This window comes from Ciconia boyciana, chromosome 11 (assembly GCF_034638445.1).
Source record: "Ciconia boyciana chromosome 11, ASM3463844v1, whole genome shotgun sequence".
NCBI lineage: Eukaryota > Metazoa > Chordata > Aves > Ciconiiformes > Ciconiidae > Ciconia > Ciconia boyciana.
The window spans coordinates 7302705-7328248 of NC_132944.1; the positions used below are offsets into that span (position 1 = coordinate 7302705).

A 25544-nucleotide genomic window follows, 5' to 3' on the forward strand; every position below is an offset into this window, starting at 1 on the left:
TTAGTGGGGAGGGTATCCTACCTGCTTTACTCAGTGTCTGAAAATATCGTGTGAGCAAGGGGGCAGTGCGGGGACAGGGACAGAGGCTACTAGGATATGCTTGCAGGCTGCAGAAAGAAGAGCGTGCTAAGACCATCAGTTTGAGCTTCCAGTGACCTCACCCTGCCTCCTCACCTCCCTTGACATGCATCCAGAGGCGCACAGTCATCTCCACGTCCTTCCTCTCTTGCCCAGCAGGGCCCAGCTGTGCTCCTCACTCCAGCCCTGGGCAGCCCAGGTCTGGGCTGGGGCCACTGCAGCACCCCAGAGGTGGAAGCCAGGACCTGAGCACTGGCAGGGTGGGGGGCATGCAGGAAAGAGCAAGCCCATGTTGCAGTGAGCTCACTGCAGCATGAACAGCCAAGGGGTTTTGCTCCTTCAAGCACCCTCTACTTTGAGATTAATTCAAATAAAGGTTGTTTCATTCACAGGACAATTGAAGCTTGCAAGACAAGTAATTGGTGGGACAGCTACTCACTAGCAGCCCTGATTATTATTCAAGACCCAGGCTGGTGTTTACTTTAAAGACCCTCCATGTTCCAGTACAGCTCTTCCACTACCCACAATAGTTCAGCAACATCTGAGGCTACAGTAACTGTTAAACTGTTGTCCCATGGTTTGGATGAAAACCTGCATTAAACAACATCAAGACTTATCTTGATATGAGCTAAGCAAAGCTGAGCAAATGGGAGATGTGCTGTCGCAACAGAAAGCTGTGCAGAGCCCCAGGCTAGGCAGAGTTGCTGACACCTCCAACTCAAGAAGTCAAGTTCAAGGGCTGCCTAACCTCATCTCTTACCCAGAGCAACACCAGATACTTTCCAAGGAGGTGCAAGAACCCCAGCCTGCCTGCATAGGTCTCAACCTGCCCTCCAGTACCTCGGGACTGGTTTATATCTGGACCATAACACCCGTTACTCCCTCGGGAAAGCATCACTGTTCATTACAACACCAGGTTGCCTTGCTTCACATTTAAGAACTTGAGTTAGACGCTCCATCTGGCTAAATTTATGGCCTCACCAACTTCTGAAGACAATGAGACACACATAAGTAAACTCAGTTAATCGGTGGTTAAAATTATTTTTTCACAGCCCAATCATCCTTTAGTTAAGTTCCACAATTTCATGGGAACAAGCCCCAGGCAGGCCAGAGATGTTGGGAACAGGAGGTTCTCCGCAGCTACCACACAATACATACCATTCCTGGGTAGCTATTTGTTGCCACCAATCGTGCTGGGAACAGCACTGTGCCCTGTGACACAGTGGATTCGATTTAAAATAAAACCAAAAAGAGAAAAAGTAGGGCAGCCTTGACAAGATCTGCTTGACTCACCCTACTGCTGTGTTTAATATTGTTGGAGAATTGCTCCATGCAGGGAGCAATTTGGAAAAAGCTTAGGAAAAGCCTGTGATGAGGAAAGCTCATCTGCTTTACTTTAGACCAGTTGCATGCCTGCCCAGGACAGATGCACTTGGCGTGTATATGGAGGTGGCTTATACATAGTGGAGGAGCAACTCATTCAATAACCACACATTTATGAGACAGTTTCTAATCAAACCCTTCATCCAAGCAAAGATAACAGGCTATCCTCAACCTTCTCACCACAAGTACATGACAGCTCCAGCACTCTGCTGTCTACAGCACACAGCAGCCTCATTGTGCAAGGATCCACCAAGCAAACATGACAATCCCAGCCTCACGGCACCCATCCCCTGTCTAACTTGAAAAATCTTGTGCTATGAACTTACCCTAATCCTATATCTTGAGTAAGACTTCCAAGCTGTCTGTGGTACACTGGCAGATCACATGGCAGTGCCTCCAGCTAAGATACATGCCTGCTTGCCTGCTTTCTTAATGCTCTGCTCCGTTTGGGTGCACAAAGCATGGGAGATGTCTTTTTACTGTAGGTGAAAAAAATGTCATTCTGTTCAAAATTTCATTGCTGTATTGCTTCCTACATCGACTTCACTCTAGACTACTGTGGTGTAATGAGACAACGAGGACTGCCTACCCTTGGGTTAGACAGCTAATAAGCTACAAGCAACAGGCCTTGCCCTGGGAAGCCACCGAGCTCTAACTTGCACAAAACCAGTAGTTTAGGAGAGAGATTAGCAGTCTTTCAGAAAAGGACAGTCCTTCTTTTCTAAAGTGAGAATTGGACTTGGCTTAGGAGCAGCTCATGAGACTGTCTCAGAGCTGCAGCTGACTTGTCCGAGTTGCAGAGGGAAATGCAGAACTCCCCTGGCCACCGAGCTCCAGGCTCAGCAGCTCCAGCACTAGCACCCATGAGCCACCATCCACCACCAGCCACTTTGTCTCACCCTTCCCAGCCCTGCTGCACATTGGTGAGTCTGCCCAGATAGTGGGAGAATGTGTGATTCACCTAGCAGGTGAACAAATATGTGGGCACATCCCCTAGGGAGGTTAAAATTGGAGAAGAAAGTTTTTTCACTGCTCAGCCTCACCAAGTTGGTGGGCCAGGAGTCAGAGATGACCCTCCGTGTGCTGGCTAAGGATCAACAAGGCAGGGGAACTGGGATCTGTGGAGACATCTTCATATATTAAATGGAAACCACCATGATCAAAATGCTGAAGAGGAAGGACAGTCCAGTCACAGACACGTGTATGGACGTGTACACGTGAAGGAAAAGAGAAATCCCTCAGTGAGCAGAGTGGGGAGCCACGTTTGTGCTCTTGCTAAGGAAAGGGCTGCCTGCTGGCTGGCCAGCCAGCAAACACACACACACACACACACTTCCCCAAGCGGGAAGTAGCCAGGGCACAGAGTGCCTCCAGCCCAGTTGGTATTTAGGGGATTCGGGAGAGAAGCAAGAACAGTGATGGGTATTAAGAGTTACTGCATCAGAGGCAAGTATGAGTGATGTCGGACTTCACCAAACCTGTTATTCACAGAGAAATCTGTCCCTTGCTTAGGTTACAGTCAGGGGTTTACGCTAAGGGCTTTCTCTTTTCTCAGTGGGTATCACAAGATGTCAGCTCTGGTACAAGCAAAGTTGGAGCAGCCTCAGGGTAATGGCACTGGCATGACACTGAGATTAATTTTGGGTTGGGTCCCAGTTTTACCTTAGGCATCCAGAGGTGTTTGCTTGTTCTGTGTCACCTTTTCACCCTTGGTGGGACAGTCTTGTCTCCCAGCAGGGACTGCTCCTCCAGCACATATGGCGCAGGTCTCCGCTGTGCAGACACATGACCAAGGTAAGACCAGCAGAAACAACCTCCTAATTACCAAAACCAAGCCCAAGAAAATCATTAAAGGACAAACAAACCCTGACCACTCAAGTCAAGTCCCTATTGTCTACCTTAATGCACTGTTCCCCCATCCCAGGGCACACTGCACCTGCTTGTTTTCAGGGTATCGCATATCCCTCCATCTCAGCAGAGTTTCCCCTCTCCAACTACTCTTCCCAGGCTGGGTGGAAGAGGAGCAGGCCACGCTGCCTGCCACCTCCCCCAGGGCAATTTCCCTGCTTTTCCAGAAAGAGCTACTCAGTGGAGGAACCCTGCTAGATTTCTCCTACTTTTGAAATTGTTTTTTCCTTCCAGCTGATGATGACCTACATAATAAGCAGGTCACTGGAACACAAGAGATGTTTTCTGAGGCAGAGGAGAAAAGCCAAGCAGTTCCCCTGCTGCGCGTGCTTCTGAGGACAGAGTGAAGCACTGTTTCCCAGGGGTCCCACTCAACAGCCTCCTTCGTGCTCTTCCTGTCTGAAATCAGTGGGAGCTGCTGGGATCCCACTGGGGACACGATCAGACCCTGAGCAGAACATCAGGCTAGCTAAGGACCAGCTCCATGGGGGACCAAGGGGAGCTTCAGGAACATAAACCCTCCTCATGTGAACAGTAAACATGCCACATGCAGCCCCTGCGCACAAGGCTGTGAGCCTGTGCAATGGCCCGGCTGCGTGAGATTCAATCCACCAGGCAAGGTGAGCTCTCATCAAACAAGCAGCAAAGGAAGGGAAGGAGAGAGCAGGAAGATGTGAAGGGGACAAGTCCCCTCCATGATCCCTGTGGTGCAACCCCTCCCCAGCCGAAGGAAGGATATGGTTGTAGCAGGTCTGCAGACCACAGGAATAAAAGACCAAGTCGTCCCCAGCTGGAACAGTGCCCTGCCTGAAAATCTGGCAGGCAAGAAGCAGGGTTAGAAGAGCTTGAACTCAATTTACTTTTCAAGCTCTAGTCATTTCTGCTCCTTTATGGGGAGCATTCCTAAAGGCTTACTACAATAAAGTACAAACTGGAAATGAGAAGGATTTGAGTAGCCAAGAGAAGAGAGACCCTGGGAAATCCCTTCAGCATCAGTATGGTTTAAGGCATGGCAGCACAGAACTGGACTGACTCAGGATGTTGTCTCCAGCACCATCCTCTCTAATCTTGCAGCTGATCTCTCCCCATCTTCAGATCCCCCTCTCAAATGGGAGACACTGCTGCAAAAGATGTAAACCAGCATATCTAATCCCTACACTGACTGGTGCACTGCAAGCAGGAACCAGCTAGCTACCTACCCAAGGGTAAGGCAGGAATCTATTAGAGAAATGAATGCAACATAATCCTGCCTGGCTCTCAGAGTCAGTCCCAGAAGGATATACAGAGCGAGTAACCAGAGCAGACAAGGGTAAGAAGCTCTCTCAAACAGCCTGATGACTCAGAGAGCTCCAGTAACAATAGTGCAAGTCTGGTAACTAGGTCACAGTTATGATCCTTAATTAATCCTGAAGAGACCCCATCTGCCATGGGGAACATGACAGATAAGGTAGGTCATTAAGCCCAGAAGCAGGCCAGGGGTAATGCCAGACCCCAGCCTGCCCAGAGGTTTGGGGGCAAAATCCCGTTTGGCAGCAGCAGCTGCTTTGCCCAGCCTGCTCTCTGCCAAGCTTTTAGCCAGCAGACACACCGGGCTCTCCCCATCTCCTCCAAGGAAGCGACGGCAGCCTGGAGCCTGTTCACTAGCCACTGCCCAAACCACACTGACATAAACCATGAAACAGGAGAGAGATGGGATCGAAAACAGCCCAGGGGCAGGCAGCAATGGGGCTCCAGCAGACAAGCCATACCAAATCCTGCTAGACAGCTGAGCCCCAGCTCCCTGCACTGCACTTCACCCGCAGCCCTTCTCTTCTCCCCCACACCCCTCTGTGCCGGGGTGTGCTATCCCAAGTTGCTTCTTCCCCTGACTCTTCTGGGAGAGGCTAAGAGATACCAGTTTCTCCACATGCGCTGCCTCAGCTTGCACAGAGGGTTAAATTAGCATGCTGGGCTGGCAGTCACAGGCTGAGACACGGGTGCTGCAAAGGGGCATCAAGGCCAGTGTAGAAAAGGGCCTGACACTGCAGCTGAAGTTAGGAGAGGTCGTGTGCCAGCAGGAACAGGTTGTTCACTTGGCAGAAACACCTGTCCCCGACCATGACAGCGGAGACCCCATCTGGCAGCAGGGTGGCAGAGACCGGCTGAGGGCAAGGGCATGGATGGCTGACACCTGGGAGAACAGTCTAGGTGCATGTGATCTGCCCTGGCCTCTACAGCTAGCTGTGTTTTGCATCTACACATGATCCCTGTGAATGTCTTGATCTGCTTAAATCCACTGGTGACAGGGAGATAAGCTGAGATAATATTGACTGAGTTTTCAAGTCCTGGTTCTGCTACCTGAGCAATTAAAAAGCGGCCACCATCAGCAAAGATGGCAAAACCTAACAGGGCTTCTGAGGACTCAGCACAGAGCAGGAGCATTAAAAATAGTTGTTTGAAAGGAGGGATGTGTGACTAATAAGCCCTAAACTGACAACTATTGGGAGATGGGGGCAGCTTAGTACTAAAGCCATGTCTCCAGGGACCCTTATTAAGGTGTCACTTGCGCTCACTACCACCCCCAAAAGCGTTGTATTCAGCAACATACACAAATGACAGCATGCCAGGGAACAGACATGATTCCATACAATTAAACCAGAATAAGTAGCAAGGAGAAAAGCTGCCAAGTAAACATAACACAGTATTTCTACCCAAGTAAACTCTGAATAGCAAGCAGAGCAATCAAACGCAAGGCATATGCACCATCACCATACACATGCACTGTTCTCCCTCATCCAAGTGCAGCTGGGTGAGGGACCGCACCGCCACGAGATCACTCCATGAAAACTAGGTCACTGGCTGTCAAGCCCAAGAGACAGTACAAGGACTTTGGGAAGGATGTACTGAAATCACTTCTTCCAATTAAAACACAAGCTTAGGAAGCAGCTCTAGTTTATTTGCTCTTGTAATTGGAGCTTTAAATCTCAGTTACTTGCTCAAAATCTCATCATCCTTCATGGTAAATATATCTTGACAGGTTTTTGCTATGGAGGAGACATGCAGTTTTGGGAACCAAGCTGACACACATAGGAAAGGTAATCACCTTTCTGAGTCAGTAGTACAGAGAGCACAGGTAGCATGGAGCAATGCGTGGTCCCAAAGGCTCACAAGGGAACCCAGAGCTTGCCCCCTTCGCTCATCCACAGAAGAGCAGCCCACTTGTTTGCTGTGGCAAGCACCAGCCTCCTCTCTCCCTCCTCCAGCCAAAGTGCAAGACCAGACACTTTGCAAGCCCTGAAGACCCTTCAGGATTTCAGCACTAGATAGCACAAGGATCCAGGGGGTTTGCACACCTTCACGTATTAGAGTTGTTGGCTCCGGTTTTGTGGCTGCAGTGGTGGTTGCCCCCCTCCCAGGTACCCCACCCTCCACTACAGGGTCTCATTCCTGCTGCAGTTTGGACAGGATGAATGTCTGCTTCATATCTTAGAGCCTGGCCTAGTAAGTGTGTGTTGCCCAGCATGACATCCCTCCCCAAAACTGCTTCTTCCAAGACATCCTTGCCTCACAAAATGCAGCTTGGCAAAAAACCCCTACCTCACACCCATCCAGACACAGAGATTGCTCAGCACACCCCATCAGAGGCAGAAGAATTAACCTTTAAGTAGTGAATGGGCTGGGGAAAAATGTGGCAAGGCAACCCAACCACCCCTCTACTTGTTAAACACTGAAATAATGCATGCCAGCTGCACTGTATTTGCAGACTTCAAAGTGCCAAACAACAGAAATACATAACTGTCATCAGGGCTTTTGGGGACCGCTTAAACCCGAGCATCCCAGCAATAGCTTTGTGCAGTGGAGTTAATCTGAAAGTTTGCTGGTGCAACCGATGGCTGGAGAGAATCAGTTTCCCTTCACCCCAAATCACCTCTCCACGTAGAGCCACCACCCCTCCACACCACATTCTCACATGGCTCAGTACTTTCTCCCTACATTATCAATCATCCCTTATCAGTGCTAAGAGGGGGATGTCTCAGGAAAGGTCTCCTGTCCTAACATTGAATTTTTTTTTTTTTTAATTAACACATTATCAAATTTCACACTGGAAACAAGATGCAACTTGTTGAGAACATGAACTCTGAATTGCTTTTTCAAGGTAAACTTCAAAGCAGAGACTTGTCAAGACTAGAGGTCTTTAAAAATCAAGATTGGAAGTACTTAAAAAAAACTAAACCTACACTCTAATTCTCCTAGCAGGTTGTGGGATGGCTGAAGGAATTTTTGGGCAAAGTGCTGCAACTTGCAAGTCTGAAGAGACTAGAATTTCTAATGTATGTAAAAGTTCTGTAAGATTGGCAGAGCTCTATAGGAAACCATAGCACACAGGTCAATCACATGATCCATCACTAATGCTAAGCCAGCAATAACCCTCTACTCTCCCTTGGTTTGCTCTTACAATTAATTCGACATGAGAAACCGGGCATGGAAGTAAAGGGAATGACTTAACCCTAGGTATTTTTGCCATTTCAGTCTTAGTTTCTCAGCTGATCCCTTTCAACATTTTTGTTATGCAAAGTTTGCACTTCCACCTCTTTCTAGGACATTTCCTAGCGTCAACTTTTCTCTTCTTCGTCCAGGGCTGGGACAATGTGCATTTCCAAGAGAAAGCACGTGTATCTTGCCTGATTAAGTGGAGGGATTCCTGAAAAAAGACATTAGATACTCCAGGTTGTTTACCACGTCTCCTGGAGATACAAGAACAACACATTAAACCTTTTCCAACCATTACCACCACCCCAAGCCAACACCTGACAAGACTAGGTTTGCTTAGCATACCAAGTCAGAGACAACTTGCTCCTTTGAGTCCTCTAGCCCCGTAGATCTCAGCTGGAATGGTGTTCAAAGCAGCTGCAAAACCATCAGGTCAAATAAACTACATGCAGAAAAGGCTGCCAGCAGGGTCACAGTACCCCAAGAAACCTCCCATCCCAGCTGTCCTGGCTGGTCCTCACGCACTCCTCCTGGTACCGCCTGTGCTGCTTGGCAGGCAGAGTGGCTCAGGAGCCTTGAAAGTAGAGGCCAGAGCTTTGCGTGACTTAGGCTGTTTGTAAGACAGTGCAAGGAGAGCACTTGCCAGCTTTTTGAAGAGTTCAGTACAAAGGCAAACAAGGAACCGAAGCATCATATACTCCAATAACCTGAATATGTCACAGTTTCCCTAGTCTGCAGCTCCCCAGTTCAGATTTGGAGATATGATGTGCTAATTTCCTCCCTTAATATTTCAGCACTGGCCCCTTCTTCCCTATTGCTGACACTCTTCTCATTTTAATATCTTATCACCACCCTCTAACTTTCTCTATAATCTTTAGAGCACGAGGAGGAATAATGCGTCTTGCACCTCAAAGGTTAAGCAACAAGAGCTATTGCAAAATAGCACAGCAAACCCAATGGGCAGAACGCACCAACACTTACACTGGGGGATGAAAAGATTTGCAGAGGAAGGAGCTGGATACCAAGAAGGCTGTAGCTCATCCTTACAGCTTTCTGCTGTGGCACACAGGCTATGGTGTTACACAGACTCTCCTCCCACTCACAGGAATGGGCCTGGCCCTGTGATGTTTCATATCCCCTGTTGCCACACACTTTCATGCTATTTTCATGTCTGGAACATCTCCACTTAGATGTGAGGCATCCTTCTACTCTGCTTGGCCACTTCCCTCTCAACCCTTTGGATTGTTTCTTTCAAGGAGCTAATTCTAATTGACTATACAACTATAGCAACTAATATTAACAACTAATTCTTTAACTTTATAGGTTCCCTGACCATTGATGGAAACAATAAAAGATCAAAACTGCTTTACACGTCTGTCTGTTTATTGCTTGCTTTCTCCAAGACAGTTCTTAAGACTGTCTCAAGACCAGCAATATCTAATGCTATGGAATAGCTGGGTAAGAAGAAAAGCCACCCAGGTAACAGAAGAGTCCTGTTGCCTCACTGGGTACTTGTTCATGGGATAACACCCACACAGGAATTACCAGCTTGGGTCTAGTCAGGAGGGGGATTTCCCCCACCTTCTCATGTCATCAGCAGGTATTTCATTCTGAAATGCGTCTCCTTCTCCTTACTTCACTGAAATATCGATCCTTGCAGAAGAAATGAAAATACCGGATGCATAAGAGAAGAATAATCCTTTGCTGAAACAAACCGCAACAACTAGCCTTGCTTGTTGGTGTACTGTACCTACAATAGACATTTTAAGGTGACAGCCTTTTGAAATGCCATCATTTTCACCTGCCCAAAAGAGATCAGAGACTCTTAGGACTTCACAGAATGCCTTTAGCCCTATTTCCAGGCTGAAAAGGCAATCTTACTTGTATTACTACACCTGGGAAAAGAAAGGTAGCATGTACATCTGCAGGAAATAGTACTGATTAAAAACCTAGTCAGGGAATCTCCATTTTGACAAACAAAACTACATCAATTTATATAAAGGATTTAACTTACTGTGTCAAACTGAGTCTGGGGTGACTGGCGAGGAGTGAGGGCACTTGAATATGCTACTGTCTTGTAAGGTGTCCGTGGAAGGCACATGGGACAGGTATACAAGTTAGAGAGATTATTTTTTTGTCGTGGTTTAACCCCAGCAGGCAGCTAATCCCCACACAGCCACGTGCTCACTCACCCCAGTAGGATGGGGGAGAGAATCGGAAGGGCAAAAGTACAAAAACTTGTGGGTTGAGATAAAGACAGTTTAATAATTAAAAAAGAGGAAAAAAGCAACAAAGAGAGAAAAAAACCCCACCAAAACCCAGAAAAACAAGTGATGCAAAAGAAAACAATTGCTCACCACCGAATGACCGATGCCCAGCCAGTCCCTGAGCAATGGCAGCCCCAGCCAACCTCCCCCCCAGTTTTATTGCTGAGCTTGATGTCATATGGTGTGGGATATCCCTTTGGTCAGTTGGGGTCGCCCCCTCCCAACTTCTCGTGTACCCCCAGCCTACTTACTGGCAGGGCAGTGTGAGAAACAGAAAAGCCCTTGATGCTGTGCAAGCACTGTTCACCAATGACTAAAATATCCCTGTGTTATCAACACTATTTTCATCACAAATGCAAAACATAGGCCCATACAAGTTGCTATGAAGAAAATAAACTCTATCCCAGCCAAAACCAGTACATTTTTACAGGGCAAGACGGAGAGAACAAGGTATGCCCTTGATTTCTAGCAACCTTCTGCTTGACGGAAAAGTCCTAACATTGACATTGCTTTAAAGGAGACAGCCCATAGGCTCCAGCACAGCATTTTTCGCTGCTGGGGGTCAATTTCTTGTTTTCAAGGACTTTTACAATCCTGCCTCTGCTCTGACTTCCACTTTCCTGCCAATGCCCACACTAGCGCAGATATGAGCAGCAGTAGGAGCTCACTAGAGCTACCTGGTATTGCAAAGATGTTTTACTATATAAACATGACTTGAGTGTCTCTCTGGGTTTAAATTCAGACAAAGAAGAGACACACACTTCTTACTCTCCTCTGTCAGCTGCCCTTCCTATATAGAGAGGAGCAGGCTATCTACTTAATTCCTTTCTGGAAACTCCAGTTATAGAGACCTATAGAGAACTCTGACTTCAGAGCTAAGTCCTTTCCCCACCTTCTCACACCTTGATACAGGAAGCACTCAGATTCACTTTTTCTAAGGTACTTCTGCTCTCTGCTGACGACATAGAAAGTTCAAGCTCCTGAACTGGACATAGAAGGTGGTGTCTCTGCCTGAGTAGCTAATGAGGAGAAATGAGGGCTGAGGTATGCAAGAAAAATGACAGGCTAAAGCTCAGCAATAATCCTAACTAAAATATACTGGTTGGAGTCTACTGGTTCTTTCTAAGAGAAGGAGGGGGAGCAGAGAAGGTGTGAGAGAGGAGCAAACAAGGGTGTGAATGCAAATCATTGCAAGTGCGGCAAAGCTCACAGTAGCTGGAAGGATTCACGTATCATTTCCTGGCGTGTGCTGCACAGAGGAAGACAAACTCGAGGATTCAAGATGAAAAAAAACCTATTGTGTGATTTTCCACATCTGAAGCAACCGGAGAGATGTCAGGGAGATATTCTGGAATTAAGATAAACGACTGCTGGATGTGTTAATCAGATGGGCTGTAGACCGCAGCCGCCTGTGTGGGAGTGGTGCCCTTCAGCAGAAGGGCAGGGTACCTTGTACAAGGGCGGCAACAGCTTTCTGCTGTCCCAACTGAGTGTGAGTCATGCCCCTTTTAATGGGACTTTGCCAAGAGACCAAACTCCTCTGCATCAACGGGCAGCACCTGGGGCCCGTCAGACAAACAAAAGTGTCCTGACCCAACACCTCTGCGAGGACCCACCAGCAGTTCATGAATTTTAAAAGATACCCATTACATGGGGGAGAAAAACAACTTGGCACCTGTTTGCATGAGATGGGGTAAGAAGCTTGCCTGGCCTGTGTCCGTGAAACAGGGGTGCTGCTCGGTCGCTCTGCAACAGGTCGCGTGTGCCTCAGCATTCAGCAGCTCTTCAGCTTGGTCAAATTCTCTACCCATCAGAGGGTCCTAGAGAGAAATGAGATTTCCTTTCTGTCATGTAAAGAAGACACTGGATCCAAATGAGGAAAATCTGCTAAAGAAATTCAGCATGGGAAGAATTTTCACTATGCAGCTACTATCGCAACCCTCGCATTTTGCCTTAAAAGGTAAACTAAGTTCTAAAAAATGCCGGTCTCAGGACCGGAGGTGGAAGTTCTCAGATCTAAGCCTGGAATTTGAGTCTGGATTAAATCCAGATGTCAGAATCACATCCACTCCCTTGGAAAATTCAGATCTCAATATAGACAGTGGCTTGTGCATGGGGAGGGGGAGTTGTTTTTGTGGCTCACCCTCTCGTGACACTGACTGGGTGGGAAAAAATTAGGAATATGCACAGCTCTGACTTCAGAAGGGGGCAAAAGGGATTAAATGTTGCTAATGGTACAGTTACATGCTTTCATTTGGACAGGCTGAGTGCAGAGGGGATTTGACTCTTTGCTTTTCTGCTGAAGTATCTAAATGCTCTCTTAAAAGCCCACAATTCATTAAAATTCCATGAAAGGAGCTAACTGCTGACAGATGTGAGGCCGGATGAAGGCTACAAACCTGTGAATCAAGTTCTGTTTTCAGGAATATTGGGCAACACATGCTTGAGAGAAGAGGGATGGGAGGGAAGTATTGAAGGTAACTTACAGCGAAGCCTATATGATAAACCGGTAACATGGAAAGAGACCATCTTCAGCAGCAACTCTTCATAGACATCTGCAGAAATCAACTTGACCCTGTGGCAGGGGATTTTTTTTTCCCCATTTCAATTTAATTTTGGCAGTGCTAGGTTAATGGTTGGACTTGATGATCTTAAAGGTCTTTTCCAACCTAAACAATTCTATGATTCTATATGGGAAGCACTTTCTATGGCTTCTCATCCACCTCCCAAACTGCTGGAATTTAACCTTTTTTTCCCCTCTTGCAACTTATTTAGCAAAGAATGGATAAGTCATCAGAATGGAATTGGCTTTAGAAAACTAAAATCAACAGAGGCTCTCAGGGTAGCTGAGAGTCTTCCCTTCCCCTGCCACTGCATCACACAGGCCTTTCAGGCAGATCAAGCTTCCTCTGCTGAATCCATCTGGTATGCAGCGTCTCAGGTACCAGCTCCAAAAACTGCTCCAAAACACAGTTACAGCTAGGAACTACCCACCTTCCAACCTAAATTTTGTCACGGTCAGCTGAATAAATTTGTTCTCACATCAGTTCTATCCCTTCAGCTTAAACAATTTTCCTTCTTTATTACAAGCTACTCTGCCCTTTACATATTCACAGGCAGTCATTGCTTCTCCCCTGCCTGCTGTACCTGCCGTCTCTCTCCAGATGGGCTACATAAGCCTGCTTTCTCTCTCAGGACGGGCTCCCTGTTCCCCCGTTGGCTGCTAAGGTACTGTCCCTTGTCGCAGTCTGAAGTCCTCCCTCTGGAATGTGGCAAACAGCACTCATGTGGCACTTCATGCTAGTTTCTCCTGAGCCTGGTAGGATGATGATAATACATCACCACAATTATCATCTTTAAATACCATTTAATTGATCCACTGAAGCCCTAAGAAATTTTAATTAATGGTAGCTTTATTAGTATTTACTTCACCTTCAACATGTAAGCTCTGGCAGTACTTCCAAAGGGAGCGAACTGGCAGAGCCGTTGACAAGACGCCATTTTCCTCTGACTTTTCCCCGCCCTGTTGGTCCCAGAGCTCACAGCCATCTCTGTGTACTGACAAGGACATGTTCCTTCGGCAGCTCTCCAAGATGAGGGTCAAGTTAATGTCATTCCATTGCTATTTAGCTCTGCGCAACTCCTGTCATGTACAAGGTTAAATAAATTAACCAAAATCAAGCTCTAAGGAAGTGTTATTGCGGGATCTGATTAATAGCACAGATTATAGGGAAGTCTAACAGGAAAGCTGAGAGTTCTGCTCCACTTGGAGATCTCTGTATCGTAGCCAAGGTCGCTGTGTCTCAGCTGCCAGCCTTGAATGATGTTTGTGTAAAAAGCAGATGCTCTTCAGGCTTCAGACTTCACATGCACTTTTGAATACAAAATGACAAGATTCTAAATTCCAGCAACAGACCAGACAAATGCACTTTATCCCTCAACCTTGCAACATGGTAAGATGCTGCTGTTAAGATTATCAGGATAAAGAAGCATTATCAGATTTTTGTGGGATTGAACCTGCTGTGGCAGGTGTCCACGCAGATGAGCTCTGCAGCCTATTGCAGTACTCTGCCAGCACATTTGCACAACACCTTTCTCTGGTGCTCCCTACAACAAACCACTTATTCTCTCTGTCCCTGTTAAGTAATGTGGTCAATTAATAAGGGAACAATAGGAGGAGAAGGAAAAATACTATCAACATATTACAAATCAAGCATATGGGACTTGATTTCTGTTGTTAAAACTGACATTAATCCAAGGAGCACTGGAGTGATCCCTGAGGTTCAGACACATTAACTCTGTGCTCTAAGGACACTGTCCAGGTATCTGCACGGTAGAATGTTGTGCTGTTTCCTCATTTTTTAAAGTAACTGATGTGATAGAAAGCTTCAGGATAGGGAGTCAAATGTTGATGGTCAGGAGAATGGGGAGAGCAGTAATCTGAAACACAGATCAGGTATCTTTAAACTTCAAGTGCTAATTAACTATTATATTTTGCAAAATGTAAATATTTGAGGCATGTAACACTAACTGAAAGCCAGTTGTGAAAAAAGAGCACCCTTCATGAGCAAACTGGACTAATAATTGGAAGTACTGTCCTGGTATTACCAAGTGACCAAGAGTCTCGCTATCACAACTGCTATACAGGCTCAGGTCAAATACCATAGCCTTAGTTTAATAATTTATTTACAGAACAAATTAAAACTAGCATATATAAAGTTTAACGATGCCCACTGATGAAAGGCTGTTTCTTAATGGTAACTTCTGCATTACATTGCTGGAACACTGAATTGAATTGTTTAAGATATAAGCATCGAGACTTATTAAACAATGTTGTCTTAAATTCCTAATAAGCAAGAAGTGAACTGTGTTTAAAAACCCATCTAGCCCTACTAAAACCCAAATCCCATGCCTCCACCTTGTAAAGCCCTATCTACTTTTTGCAGGGCCCCATGAGGAGTACGTGAGGGCAGAACTCTGTCCCGTTTCCTACCTCAGAGCTTAGTAATGCGCTGGAGTTGACAGCGAGTCTGCCATTTGACTATGGTTTAAGGTTGCCTTCCTCTCGATCTACTTACTCGGATCACAAAATTTACATACTGCAACCAGCATCCTCAAGGTGAGTCAGTGATGAGGAGACGAGGGTCAGGCAAATATCCTGCTGGTCTTCCCGCTGCCCTCCAGCAGAGGAGTTATCTAAAGATTAATTTGCAACATGTAAATACTGACCAATACTTTCTGAGTGCCTTTTGTATCCAAACTTGAGTTCAGCAGCCACAGTCCTACATAGGTTTTGTATTTCCCTAATCACTCTACTACGAGCCCCTTCTAGTAACTACACAATGTGACTACATGCAAGACAGAAGTCAAGTAAGAGCGAGCTTTAAAAGAGCTCTCCTCAAAACTCTGTACCCGTTACAAAAACCACTCTTGCCTCAAAGTGCCCAAGCCAGCTCTCGGCTGGCTGAGGGATGCGAGGCCGAGAGAGGCAGTACTCTGCCCAAATCCTGTCTTCTGTGAAATCATTGTTTCGCAAGATGAGGAAGAAAATGCATCATCATCTTTCTTCTCCATTCCTTCCAGACTTCAGCAGTTAGTATACGTTTACGGGAATTAGTACTAACGCAGCTCAGATGGCCAGATATATAAGGAGAGCTCCTTTTATCATTACCCACCTGTAAATATTCTTTTAAACAAATAAACTTTAATGCCCATTGCAAAACAGAGGACGCAGGATTCAATTTTACTTGCTGCTGTCATTCTCACGAGTCTTATCTTCAAAACCTGGGCAATGGTGCTATGCTTCAAAAATGCCATGGTGGAAGTCTGAGCACCACCCACAGAGAAACTGTTAGATTCATACTGGCTGTAGGCAAAGCGAGAGGGGTTCAGGATCCCACCACCACCACTGAGACTAACTGCTGCTTTCTGAGCCCCTGCGCAAGGACTCCGCAGGGAGTCAGAGGTGCGCATTTAGGACGAAAATACATGAGATGTGTCCGAGCAGCACTGGGTTTCCCTACTCAGCTGACTCAGAGCTCGTGTTTTCCAATGCACAGGCACACTAGGGGCCCCCAAAATCTACTGTCCTGGGGGTAAGTGACTCCAATACTTCTGGGAAGCAAGCGTTGCATAGCCTGAGGGGAAACCCAGAGCAGGACAACTACCCGCCTCTTCTTCCCCTGTGGGCCATGCCCCCCTGTGGGCCGTCCCCTCACAGCCCCCCGAGGCCGGCTGTCCCCCTCTGTTCCCTCACACACACCCCCGGCAGCTACTCGGGCCCCCTCCGTGCCCTCATGATGCCCCCGGAGCCGCCTGAGCCGCCGCTGGGCCCTCCCGGCCCCGCTCCGGCCCCTCCATCCCCTCACAGCGCTGCAGGAGCCTCCCCGCCCGCTCCGTTCCTGGAGGAGCCGCCCGGAGCCGCCCGGAGCCGCCTCCGGTCCCTCAAGGTCCGGCGCGCGCCTGCGCCGTGTGGCGGCGGGGCGGCCGCAGCGCGCCTGCGCGGTGCCCGGCGGGGCTATATAGGCAGCGGCGGCGCAGGCCGGTTCAGGGGGGGTGGTTGAGTTTCGCCCCCGCTCCGGTGGTGGTCGTCAACGGTGGGCGCTGACGTCACGTCCGGTCTCCCGTCAGGCGGCGAGGATGGAGGCGGTGGTGCGGCGCTGCCCGTTCCTGGCTCGCGTCTCGCAGGCCTTCCTGCAGAAGGCCGGGCCCTCCCTGCTCCTCTACGCCCAGCACTGCCCCCGCATGATGGAGGCGGCCCCCCCGGCTGCCGCCCGCGCCCTGGCCACGTCCGCCGCCCGCGGGCAGCAGGCGGAGGAGGAGACCCCCGCCGCCCGCCGGGGTGAGTACGGTCGGAGGGGGGGACCAGCGGCCTCGGGTTGCCCCTCAGGAGCCAGGCCTCTCCTGAGGGTGGGCAGCGGGTCACTGGGCAGGATCACGGTAGCTGTAGCGGGGAGCTTTCCTAGGGACAGCCCTAGTCGCCCTTAAGAAAAAAAATATATACAGACATCGTATATCGTAGAAGGAAATGTCTGGAATGGGCAGCTTCGAGATAAGGATTGCTTAATTCTTCAAATTAATGGTGGCAATTACGTATGGGCACAAATTGGAGACCGGCCTATTAGGACGTCCTGCAGTGAGCTCTGGTTGGAGATCCGTGATCCTGGATCTTGGAGCTGCGATTTCTCACGCTTGAGTGGCTTTTACCTCACCCAGTAACATTCCTTAGGGGATTCTTACTCTGGCACTCAGGGGAAAGAGTTGAGGCTTGCAGCAGAGGAAGGACTGGTGGCTGAAAATAGCTGAACTTCTCAAAAGAAAATCTCCCCGTTGGGGGGGAGAGAGAGATTTTTATTGTTTTTCCCTCAAAGGGTACAGTGCTACATCTAGTATCTTAAATCAGATTCCCCTTGGGTGTTACTGGGGTTTTGTGCATGTGTAAATAAAACGTGAATGCTCAGTTAAATAGTTCTGAATGGCTTGTGCCAAATTAATTGTGAAGGTAATGGATAGAAAAGCTTATGTCTCTGTGTTAAAATGATGACCTTGAAGTGCTTTCCTTTCTCTGCCCCCACCTCAGAGGCCAAAAATGCCAAAGAGGTGGCCCAACAGAATACAGATGAATCCCAGCCACCTCCTGGCCACCCACCTGCTGGTGCTAGCCAGAGCTCTGCTACTAAATGCCCGTTCCTGGCAGCTCAAATGAATCACAAGAACAGCAATGTCTTCTGCAAAGCCAGCCTAGAACTCCAAGAGGATGTGCAGGAAATGCAGGCGGACAGGAAGGGTATGTATTCTGTGTGCTGAAGCACTGGTTCCTTCCAAGAGCTTCTGGTGCCTGGCCTGGCTCTAGAGTGTGCGAAGTTTAACAGTCACCACTTAAATTATGCAGGTAGGATTATGGGAGACTGCAATAAAAAGCTGCTGAAGAATGTAGGTGTTAATGGCATACCTGCAATATTGTGCGGTGTTTCCCCTGGGTGATTTTGCTGCAGGAATACCATATGCTGTATTTTGATACGCTGGCTCTAAATGTGTGAATTGAGCTGTTATGCTTGCACCCAGAGCGGATGCTTAGGACTGAAGAGAGCTTTACCAGGGTGCTAGTATAGACAAAGGTGGTGTATCCAGGGATGGAAGAAACTGGGTTGAGTTACTATGCAAGTACCAGCACAAATCCAAGCTGGAAAGCAAGCAAATGTTTTTCTTAGTTTATGGAATTAAAGGGTGTTGGCTGGCTCTCAATCCTGATGCGGAAGGGCTGTCCTTCAAAGGAAGGAACTTTTCACCAATATCAGTAAAGCCTTGCTGTCTGTCTCGGGAAGCTTATTTTACTTTTCTGTTTGTGTTCTGTGGCATAGTCTTAAAAAAAACTGTACTAACTGAACAAAATATTAGGACTGAAAAGGAAGCGGCTAACTTGAACTCTGCCTTCAGTTAGGTGTGTACCAACTCTTTCAGATAAATGCTGTAGCTGTATAGAAAGGGTTTCTGAGTCATGATGTACCAAATGTGTTGTAAGGAAATCACATGTTGTATTGTTGTTGAATAGCATGGTTTTCCTTTTCTTTCATACAATGCAAAACTGTAAGCAAATAAAATAGTTGATCCTAACGGGCACATGAATTCAGGCATGTGCTTCCTAAAGAATGAAGAGTTACAGTTACTTAGTGTTTGCTTTGCTGAACTCAACTTGCTTCACTTTGTTTCAAACTGATTAGGCTCACTGGAATTTATTACAATGTCTGTAGGTACAGAATTTGCCAAAAGACCAACTACTTCCACAGTGAGAAACGTTGAGACAGAGGGAGAAGAGTGGAGTGGCTTGCTCAAGAAGTTTAAAGATATCGTGCTGAAGCAAAGACCCGAAAGTGTCTCTCATCTGCTTCAGGATAACTTGCCAAAATGTAAGATCGTCTGGCAAAACCGCCACAAGCCTGGTCTCTTGTGATTATTTCCTGTGTGCTTATGTCTGTGTCTCATTTCAGCTGTATCCACCTTCCAGTATGATCAGTTCTTTGAGAAAAAGATAGATGAAAAGAAGAAGGATCACACCTACCGAGTATTCAAAACAGTGAACCGAAAAGCACAAGTCTTTCCCATGGCAGATGACTATACTGATTCTCTAATCACCAAGAAAGAGGTGTCTGTTTGGTGCAGCAATGATTACCTGGGGATGAGTCGTCACCCTCGTGTGTGTGGAGCAGTTATGTGAGTAGTGCCATATCCTTAAGAGGCAGCTTCAAGCTATGGTGCCCTGCAGAAGCTTTTGTGGGAAGGCTTTTGAAGAATTTATTTCTATACTGTACTACATAAGCTGCTTCTGGTATTATTCATGGTATAATTAAGCTTATGCTCTTCTTTTGAGCTGGGGCAGGTAACTGAGTATTTAGCTCTAGGGCTGCAGTATACCTGTCAGTCACTGACCCTGCTCCTTGGATTTTCCTCAGAAGCCCCCAGATGTTACCAAATAAACTGAATGGTATATTGCAGCTGTACTTGGTAACTGGTTTCTTAGCTTATTGGATTCCTGAGTTGTGCAGGTTGCTCAAAGACCTTAAACCCAACAGCTGCTTTGTGCAGCCAGTTCCTTTTTAGAACAATACTGATTATGTACTAGAATGTTTTTTTGGCAATGATACTTTATTCATTTGTGTCATGCAGTAATGCTAATGTCTCTCTTTGGGCCCTCTGTAGGGATACACTGAAACAACATGGTGCTGGAGCAGGAGGCACAAGAAATATTTCAGGAACAAGTAAATTTCATGTTGATTTGGAAAAAGAGCTAGCTGATCTTCATGGAAAAGATGCAGCACTGCTGTTCTCATCTTGCTTTGTAGCCAATGACTCCACCCTCTTCACTCTAGCTAAGATGCTGCCAGGTGAGATCTCAAACTGCACCCCCTATTTACCAGAAAAAAACACAACCCTGCCCTAAGCAGTTGGGAGTATGTTTTACAAATGGCTACCCAAAGTGAGAATTAATCCTACGTGATCAACAAAGTATGGCTGGGGTTTTTTTTAATGCCATATTCAAATTATGTTCAACTCATGCAAATCATAGTACCAGCCTACTGAGACTTAGGAACTGTAGAAGGCATTAGACAAAATGCACAGTCTTCTGCTCTTGCATGTAAATTCCACCTGAAAATGAGGCAGCAGAAATTTAGTGGCATCCCACCTATGGGTGTGAACCTCTCTCTCTAATGTCAGAATTTAGGAGAGTTAAAAATATTAAGGACTTGGAAAAACCCTTCTGTATTTCCTTAAGCTCAAGTTTGTGTTAGTTTAAACACCTAAGATAAGCCTTAAATATTATTCTTGCTTCATGATCTGTAACTTCCTGTTTTGATCAAGAGGATTACTTTCTAGAACAATGCTACCCGTGCTGCCTGGACTCTTCCCATGCATAAAGCAATGCTGGCAATCAGTTAATGCTTTCTATACTTAAAGTGTAACTGGGCTGTTTCCTCAGGCTGTGAGATCTACTCTGATTCTGGAAACCATGCCTCCATGATCCAGGGGATCCGAAACAGCAGGGTGCCAAAACACATATTTCGCCATAACGATGTCAACCATCTTCGAGAACTATTAAAGAAGTCTGATCCATCTACCCCTAAAATTGTTGCATTTGAAACTGTTCACTCAATGGATGGTAAGTTGACTTCAAACTCTTCTCTCTCCTTCCAGTGCAGTTAGTGCTCAAATCATCTGTATTTTAGGTCTAAAAAGTGTACAGTGCTGTAAGGGTTTACATGAAAATAGTCTTCTGAAATGCTAGTGTTTGGGGGTACTTCTGATATTTATCCAAGTTGAGTACAGGGAATCCTAAACTGCCAGTCACTGCTTTGGTTCCTAGGTGCAGTCTGTCCTCTGGAGGAGCTGTGTGACGTGGCCCACGAGCATGGGGCAATCACTTTTGTGGATGAAGTGCATGCTGTGGGGCTGTATGGAGCTCAAGGTGGTGGTATAGGAGACCGGGATGGAATCATGCATAAGATGGACATCATCTCTGGAACGCTTGGTATGCATGGCCTGGCACTTTCACAAAAGCAAAGCTTCTGAGCAGCCAAATTAAGTGGGTTAACTCAAAATCAGTCTATTCAAATGAACTTGCTAAGGGCTGTGGGGGGATAGGATTTTTCAAAAAGCCCAAAGGATTTAAGTATGCCCCACAGTTTGAAAAGCTTGTGTTAAGCTCCTTACACTGCCTTACAAATCAGTTAAGGTAGCCTTTTCTTTCTTTAAACAAGCTAGCAAAAAGTCCTCCAGTGGCGTATTACACAACTGAAGAATAAATTCAGGTGAGAATGCTAGTAGGGTAGTACTCTATATTTAGTAGTACTTAGTTCTTTTATGTGAAATGGAGTGCTCCTAATCTAGAAACCTGAGATGGGGAGTTATGCAAAGAGATTTGGCAAGTATTGAAGCAACTGCTATTATCCAAGTAGAATGCAGGCTTAGGAGTAAGTTACTGCTGCAAATTGGGAAGTTGTTTAAACAGCTTCCAAAACATAAATAAAACTTACCAGGGAAGTTCATGGCTTTGAAACTTAGTCTTGGGTAACAGCCTAATAATAAAAACAGAAGCATTCACCAGACACCCTCATTCTACCTGTGGCTCTAATCTGGTACCTGAACATCCCCCTGTATTTGGAAAGGGGGACTGGTGTCAACTGCAAATCACAGTAACAACCTTGTGTGCTCCTTAGGAGCATAGGCTATTTCTAGCATCTCTGGAACAGATTATTTTTAAATCTGCTGAGAGACTTAGTGTTCATCTCTTGGGGTTAGTGTTGAAGTCTATGCTTGATGATTGGGCTTTAAGGTCTTCCCCAAAATCAAAACTTGAGTATTTGAGAGAGTCTTGAACTGTCCTTGCTGTGTAATAACTAGATCCATGTTATCAGGATTGGCTTAAAAACAAAGCTGTAACATGTGCTGAGTAAGTACAAGATGGGGGAGGGAGCTAGAATTGTTGCTTGCCATGACTATGTTAAGTACACAATCAAAATAACTCATTCCTTCAAGTGAAAACAAAGAAAGGCTGCAATTCTTCAAGCCATTCTAATGGGCAGAAGGAATAAGCTTGGTTGCCTTTTTTTTTTTTCCCTCAGGCAAAGCATTTGGTTGTGTAGGAGGATATATCTCCAGTACAAGTTCTCTGATAGACACTGTTCGTTCATATGCTGCTGGCTTTATTTTCACAACGTCCCTGCCACCCATGCTCTTAGCTGGTGCCCTAGAATCCGTCCGAACTCTGAAGAGTGCAGAGGGGCAAGTTCTGAGGCGCCAGCACCAACGCAATGTGAAGCTTATGAGACAGATGCTGATGGATGCAGGGCTTCCTGTGGTGCACTGCCCCAGTCACATCATTCCAATAAGGGTGAGTACTTAGTATACTGTGGCACAGGACTGTGGTGCCTGTTCTCCTGTCCATGATCACATTACTCTTTCAGGTATTAGTTAACATTCACAAAGTTCAAACCTGTCTTGTATTCAGCAGTGATGTGCTAGGAGTCTGGCTTAAGTTGACCTCAGTCTATGAATGTTGTAAAGCAGAATGATAAAGTGTATGAAACCCACAATCTAACAGTATACAGAAAGCAAGGAGACTGGTAACAAGCTAGTAAAAAAAGATTTCAGGTATAAACAGCCACCCACCTAGGCTGCAATGCTGTGCTTATGCCCAGAGGGCTCTACAGCACAAATCTGTAGTTCTTTATGATGTGTGTGCTATTTATAGTGGCACAAGGAAGACTAACTAGTCCTATTTGGTTCTTGTGGCTAGCTAGGTTGGGCTGACAGTTCTGCTACCTTGCATGTTTTGGTTGATCTTGTAACTTACAATTTTGAACTTTAGGTTGCAGATGCTGCTAAAAATACAGATATCTGTGACAAGCTGATGAGCCAGCACAGCATCTATGTCCAAGCCATCAACTACCCCACAGTTTCCCGTGGAGAAGAGCTGCTACGTATTGCTCCTACGCCTCACCACACCCCTCAGATGATGAGTTACTTTCTTGGTGAGTGGGTTCTTGCATCAGTGCAATGAAAATACTGGGCTGTCTATGCAGTCTTTATATTAAAGATGAGACTAGGAAACAGGTAAGCTTTAGATGTCACTAGCTGGACAGTGTCTTTCCACTGCTGCAGCATATGTAGCACATACTTCTGCCCTTAACCTGCTTTGAGCGTGACATGTGAAGGCCAGTCCACTCCAACCTGGAATAGAGTGTGCAAGGCCAGTGCAGTCCTATGCCCAGCCAGTTTTGTCACAGCCACCTCTGCTGGGGCGCTGCTCATGCATTGTCCAAACCAATCTTCATTTGTTATGTGGGGCCCAAAGAAATCTGCCCTCCTTGGCTGAGCCGTTAACCTGTCTTAAACACAGATCTGTCCAGGGCAAGTAGCTACTTCTTGATCCTATGAGAAGAGGTAGTATGAGGATAGCTGAGACTTAGTTGTTGCAGCCCAGTCACCTCACTCAAGAGGTAAATTATGTCTCAGTGAATTCCTGTTATCCCTCCTCATTTGCTAGGAGACTAAGTATGCTGGCACTTCTCTTGCTGCTTCTCTAAAGCAATCCACTGATCTTGATGAACTTTTACATTCCTACCAGAAAAACTGCTGGCTACGTGGAAGGATGTTGGTCTGGAGCTGAAACCACATTCATCAGCTGAATGCAACTTCTGTAGAAGACCCCTACATTTTGAAGCGATGAGTGAACGGGAAAGATCCTACTTCAGTGGCATGAGCAAACTAGTATCTGTCAGTGCATGAAAGTAATGGTGTTAGTTGTATTCTTGTCTAGTTCTAGTACCCAGTCAGTAGCATTTTTAAATTGCTTAATAAGTATTTTAATCACAGTTGAAGCACTAAGCTCTGAAAATAAATTTCTAGAGCCATTATGCCCAGTTGTCTCTTTGCTTCGCTACTTATCTTCCACAAGTGGAACTGAAGTGTCAGTGGTTGGAAGGGCATCTGGGGGAATAAAAACAGTGGTCTACAGCTTAATCCCTGTCAGCTGAACTACTGCCTTTTCCATGAGCTTATGCTGAAAGAACTTCAGTAGTGTTTCCTGGTGTACTACAAGTGATAGGTTTATTTCTTATGAAAAGAGAAAACTGGTATTGATAGCTCTTCATGAGCTTTTACCTGAAAGCTTCTGAAAGCATGCAGGTATGGTACTACACACACACTAAAACTTAAGCAAGAGTCTACTACTTAAGAAATGCTGTATAATAAGCTTGCACCCATTTTTTTTGGAGGCAGGCATTTAGAATGGGTTCAGCTAGATGCTGTCTCCCTCTACTGCCATAGTCTTCCTTTGTAGTTTTGTGCACAAGTATTTCCCTTTTGGTGTTCAGCATGGTGCTCACTATTAAGAGGGGAAAAAAGTGCTAATGGGACTTAATAAGTGGTATTTGGTGACTGCTTGACAGTTAGAAAACCAAGGTGGCAGGGTGGTATAGCAGGTGGAAAAGGAGGACATGTTCACCACTGTGGGTGGTAGATGCAAGTTGCCTCTGGCTGCCTATGTCTTAAAGTCAGTTAAGTCTTAAAGTGCACTACTCTCCAGTGCACTCAGAGCTAGACTAAAAACAGAGTAAGCAATCTAATAATTCAGGTCTTTGACAGAAGTCATTGTAAGAGAGTATACTCTAAGAGAGTAGCAATGTTGCTACTTTTGCAACCCCTCTGAAAACTTAGGCCTGTTGCCTAATTGCCATGCTATTTAAAGCTTTCATGAATAGCAAGGGTATGCTTTGAACAGGGGGAAGTTGTTTTGTGGGTGTACACATGTACTCAGAGGTCAATATTGGCATGAAGTCTAGAGCAAAGTAGCAAAGTACTGAACTGCTTCCTTCATGTACAGGCATGCCCAATAACTGCTATGCTCTGGCTTTCACAAGTCACTGAACAGCTGCTCTGTCCAGGTACTCTTGTTCTCTGGATGTAACAAGCCAGCCTCCTGGCACTGCCTCTTGCTGTTATACTCACAGGCATGCTGTGAAGCTCCCATTTGGGATCCATTTAAGCACATACTGAAGCACGCTGCTATTCTCAGAAGAATTCCTAGCAAAATATTTGACTTCCCAAGCAATCAAGCTACTTTTTAAAGGCCACTTGCCAGCCAGTCAAGTGGTTGCTTGTCATGTGCAGGTATTCTGCAGGAGGGAGGAAACTACCCACCACCAGGCTATAGGATTAACATGGTAATTTAGCTCTGTTGTTGAACAAGGCAGCTTATGAACTGGCATGCTCAAACCTACCACCAGATGATTGTATATGCAAGTAGTTGCGTTGCTATTCAGGTGGACTAGCTTCACTTGCTGTGACATTATCCTGATCTTACTGAGGCAAGTTCAGTGCTACTCAAGGAAAAAATACAGTGCCACACCCTGACTTCCTTGCCTTGCCACAAGCAGTCTGTGG

At 46.3% G+C, this 25544-nt stretch overlaps 2 protein-coding genes across 6 annotated transcripts in view; one reads left to right on the forward strand and one right to left on the reverse strand.

Annotated features, from left to right (window-relative positions):
• POC1A (POC1 centriolar protein A) overlaps positions 1–14412 on the reverse strand; it is a 116794-nt gene extending 102382 nt beyond the window's left edge. Inside the window, exons 1-3 of one of the 5 annotated variants that reach the window (XM_072876527.1) lie at positions 13539–14165; positions 13254–13422; positions 11782–11926 (exon numbers count right to left, since the gene is read on the reverse strand). In XM_072876527.1, coding sequence (XP_072732628.1) covers positions 11782–11917 — 136 coding nt within the window. In that variant the 5' untranslated portion in view covers positions 11918–11926; positions 13254–13422; positions 13539–14165. Of the gene's footprint in view, positions 1–11781; positions 11927–13253; positions 13423–13538 lie in introns of those variants that run through there. The other 4 variants (XM_072876528.1, XM_072876526.1, XM_072876525.1 and 1 more) reach the window with 4 other exon arrangements.
• A 2220-nt stretch (positions 14413–16632) lies between these two features.
• ALAS1 (5'-aminolevulinate synthase 1) lies at positions 16633–24016 on the forward strand. Its single transcript, XM_072876524.1, has 10 exons — positions 16633–16947; positions 17686–17892; positions 18857–19012; positions 19094–19316; positions 19803–19987; positions 20581–20760; positions 20965–21129; positions 22223–22491; positions 22969–23131; positions 23728–24016. The coding sequence occupies exons 1-10, from the start codon at positions 16746–16748 to the stop codon at positions 23886–23888; spliced, it is 1911 nt and encodes a 636-aa protein (XP_072732625.1). The 5' UTR covers positions 16633–16745; the 3' UTR covers positions 23889–24016.
• Positions 24017–25544: the final 1528 nt, after the last annotated feature.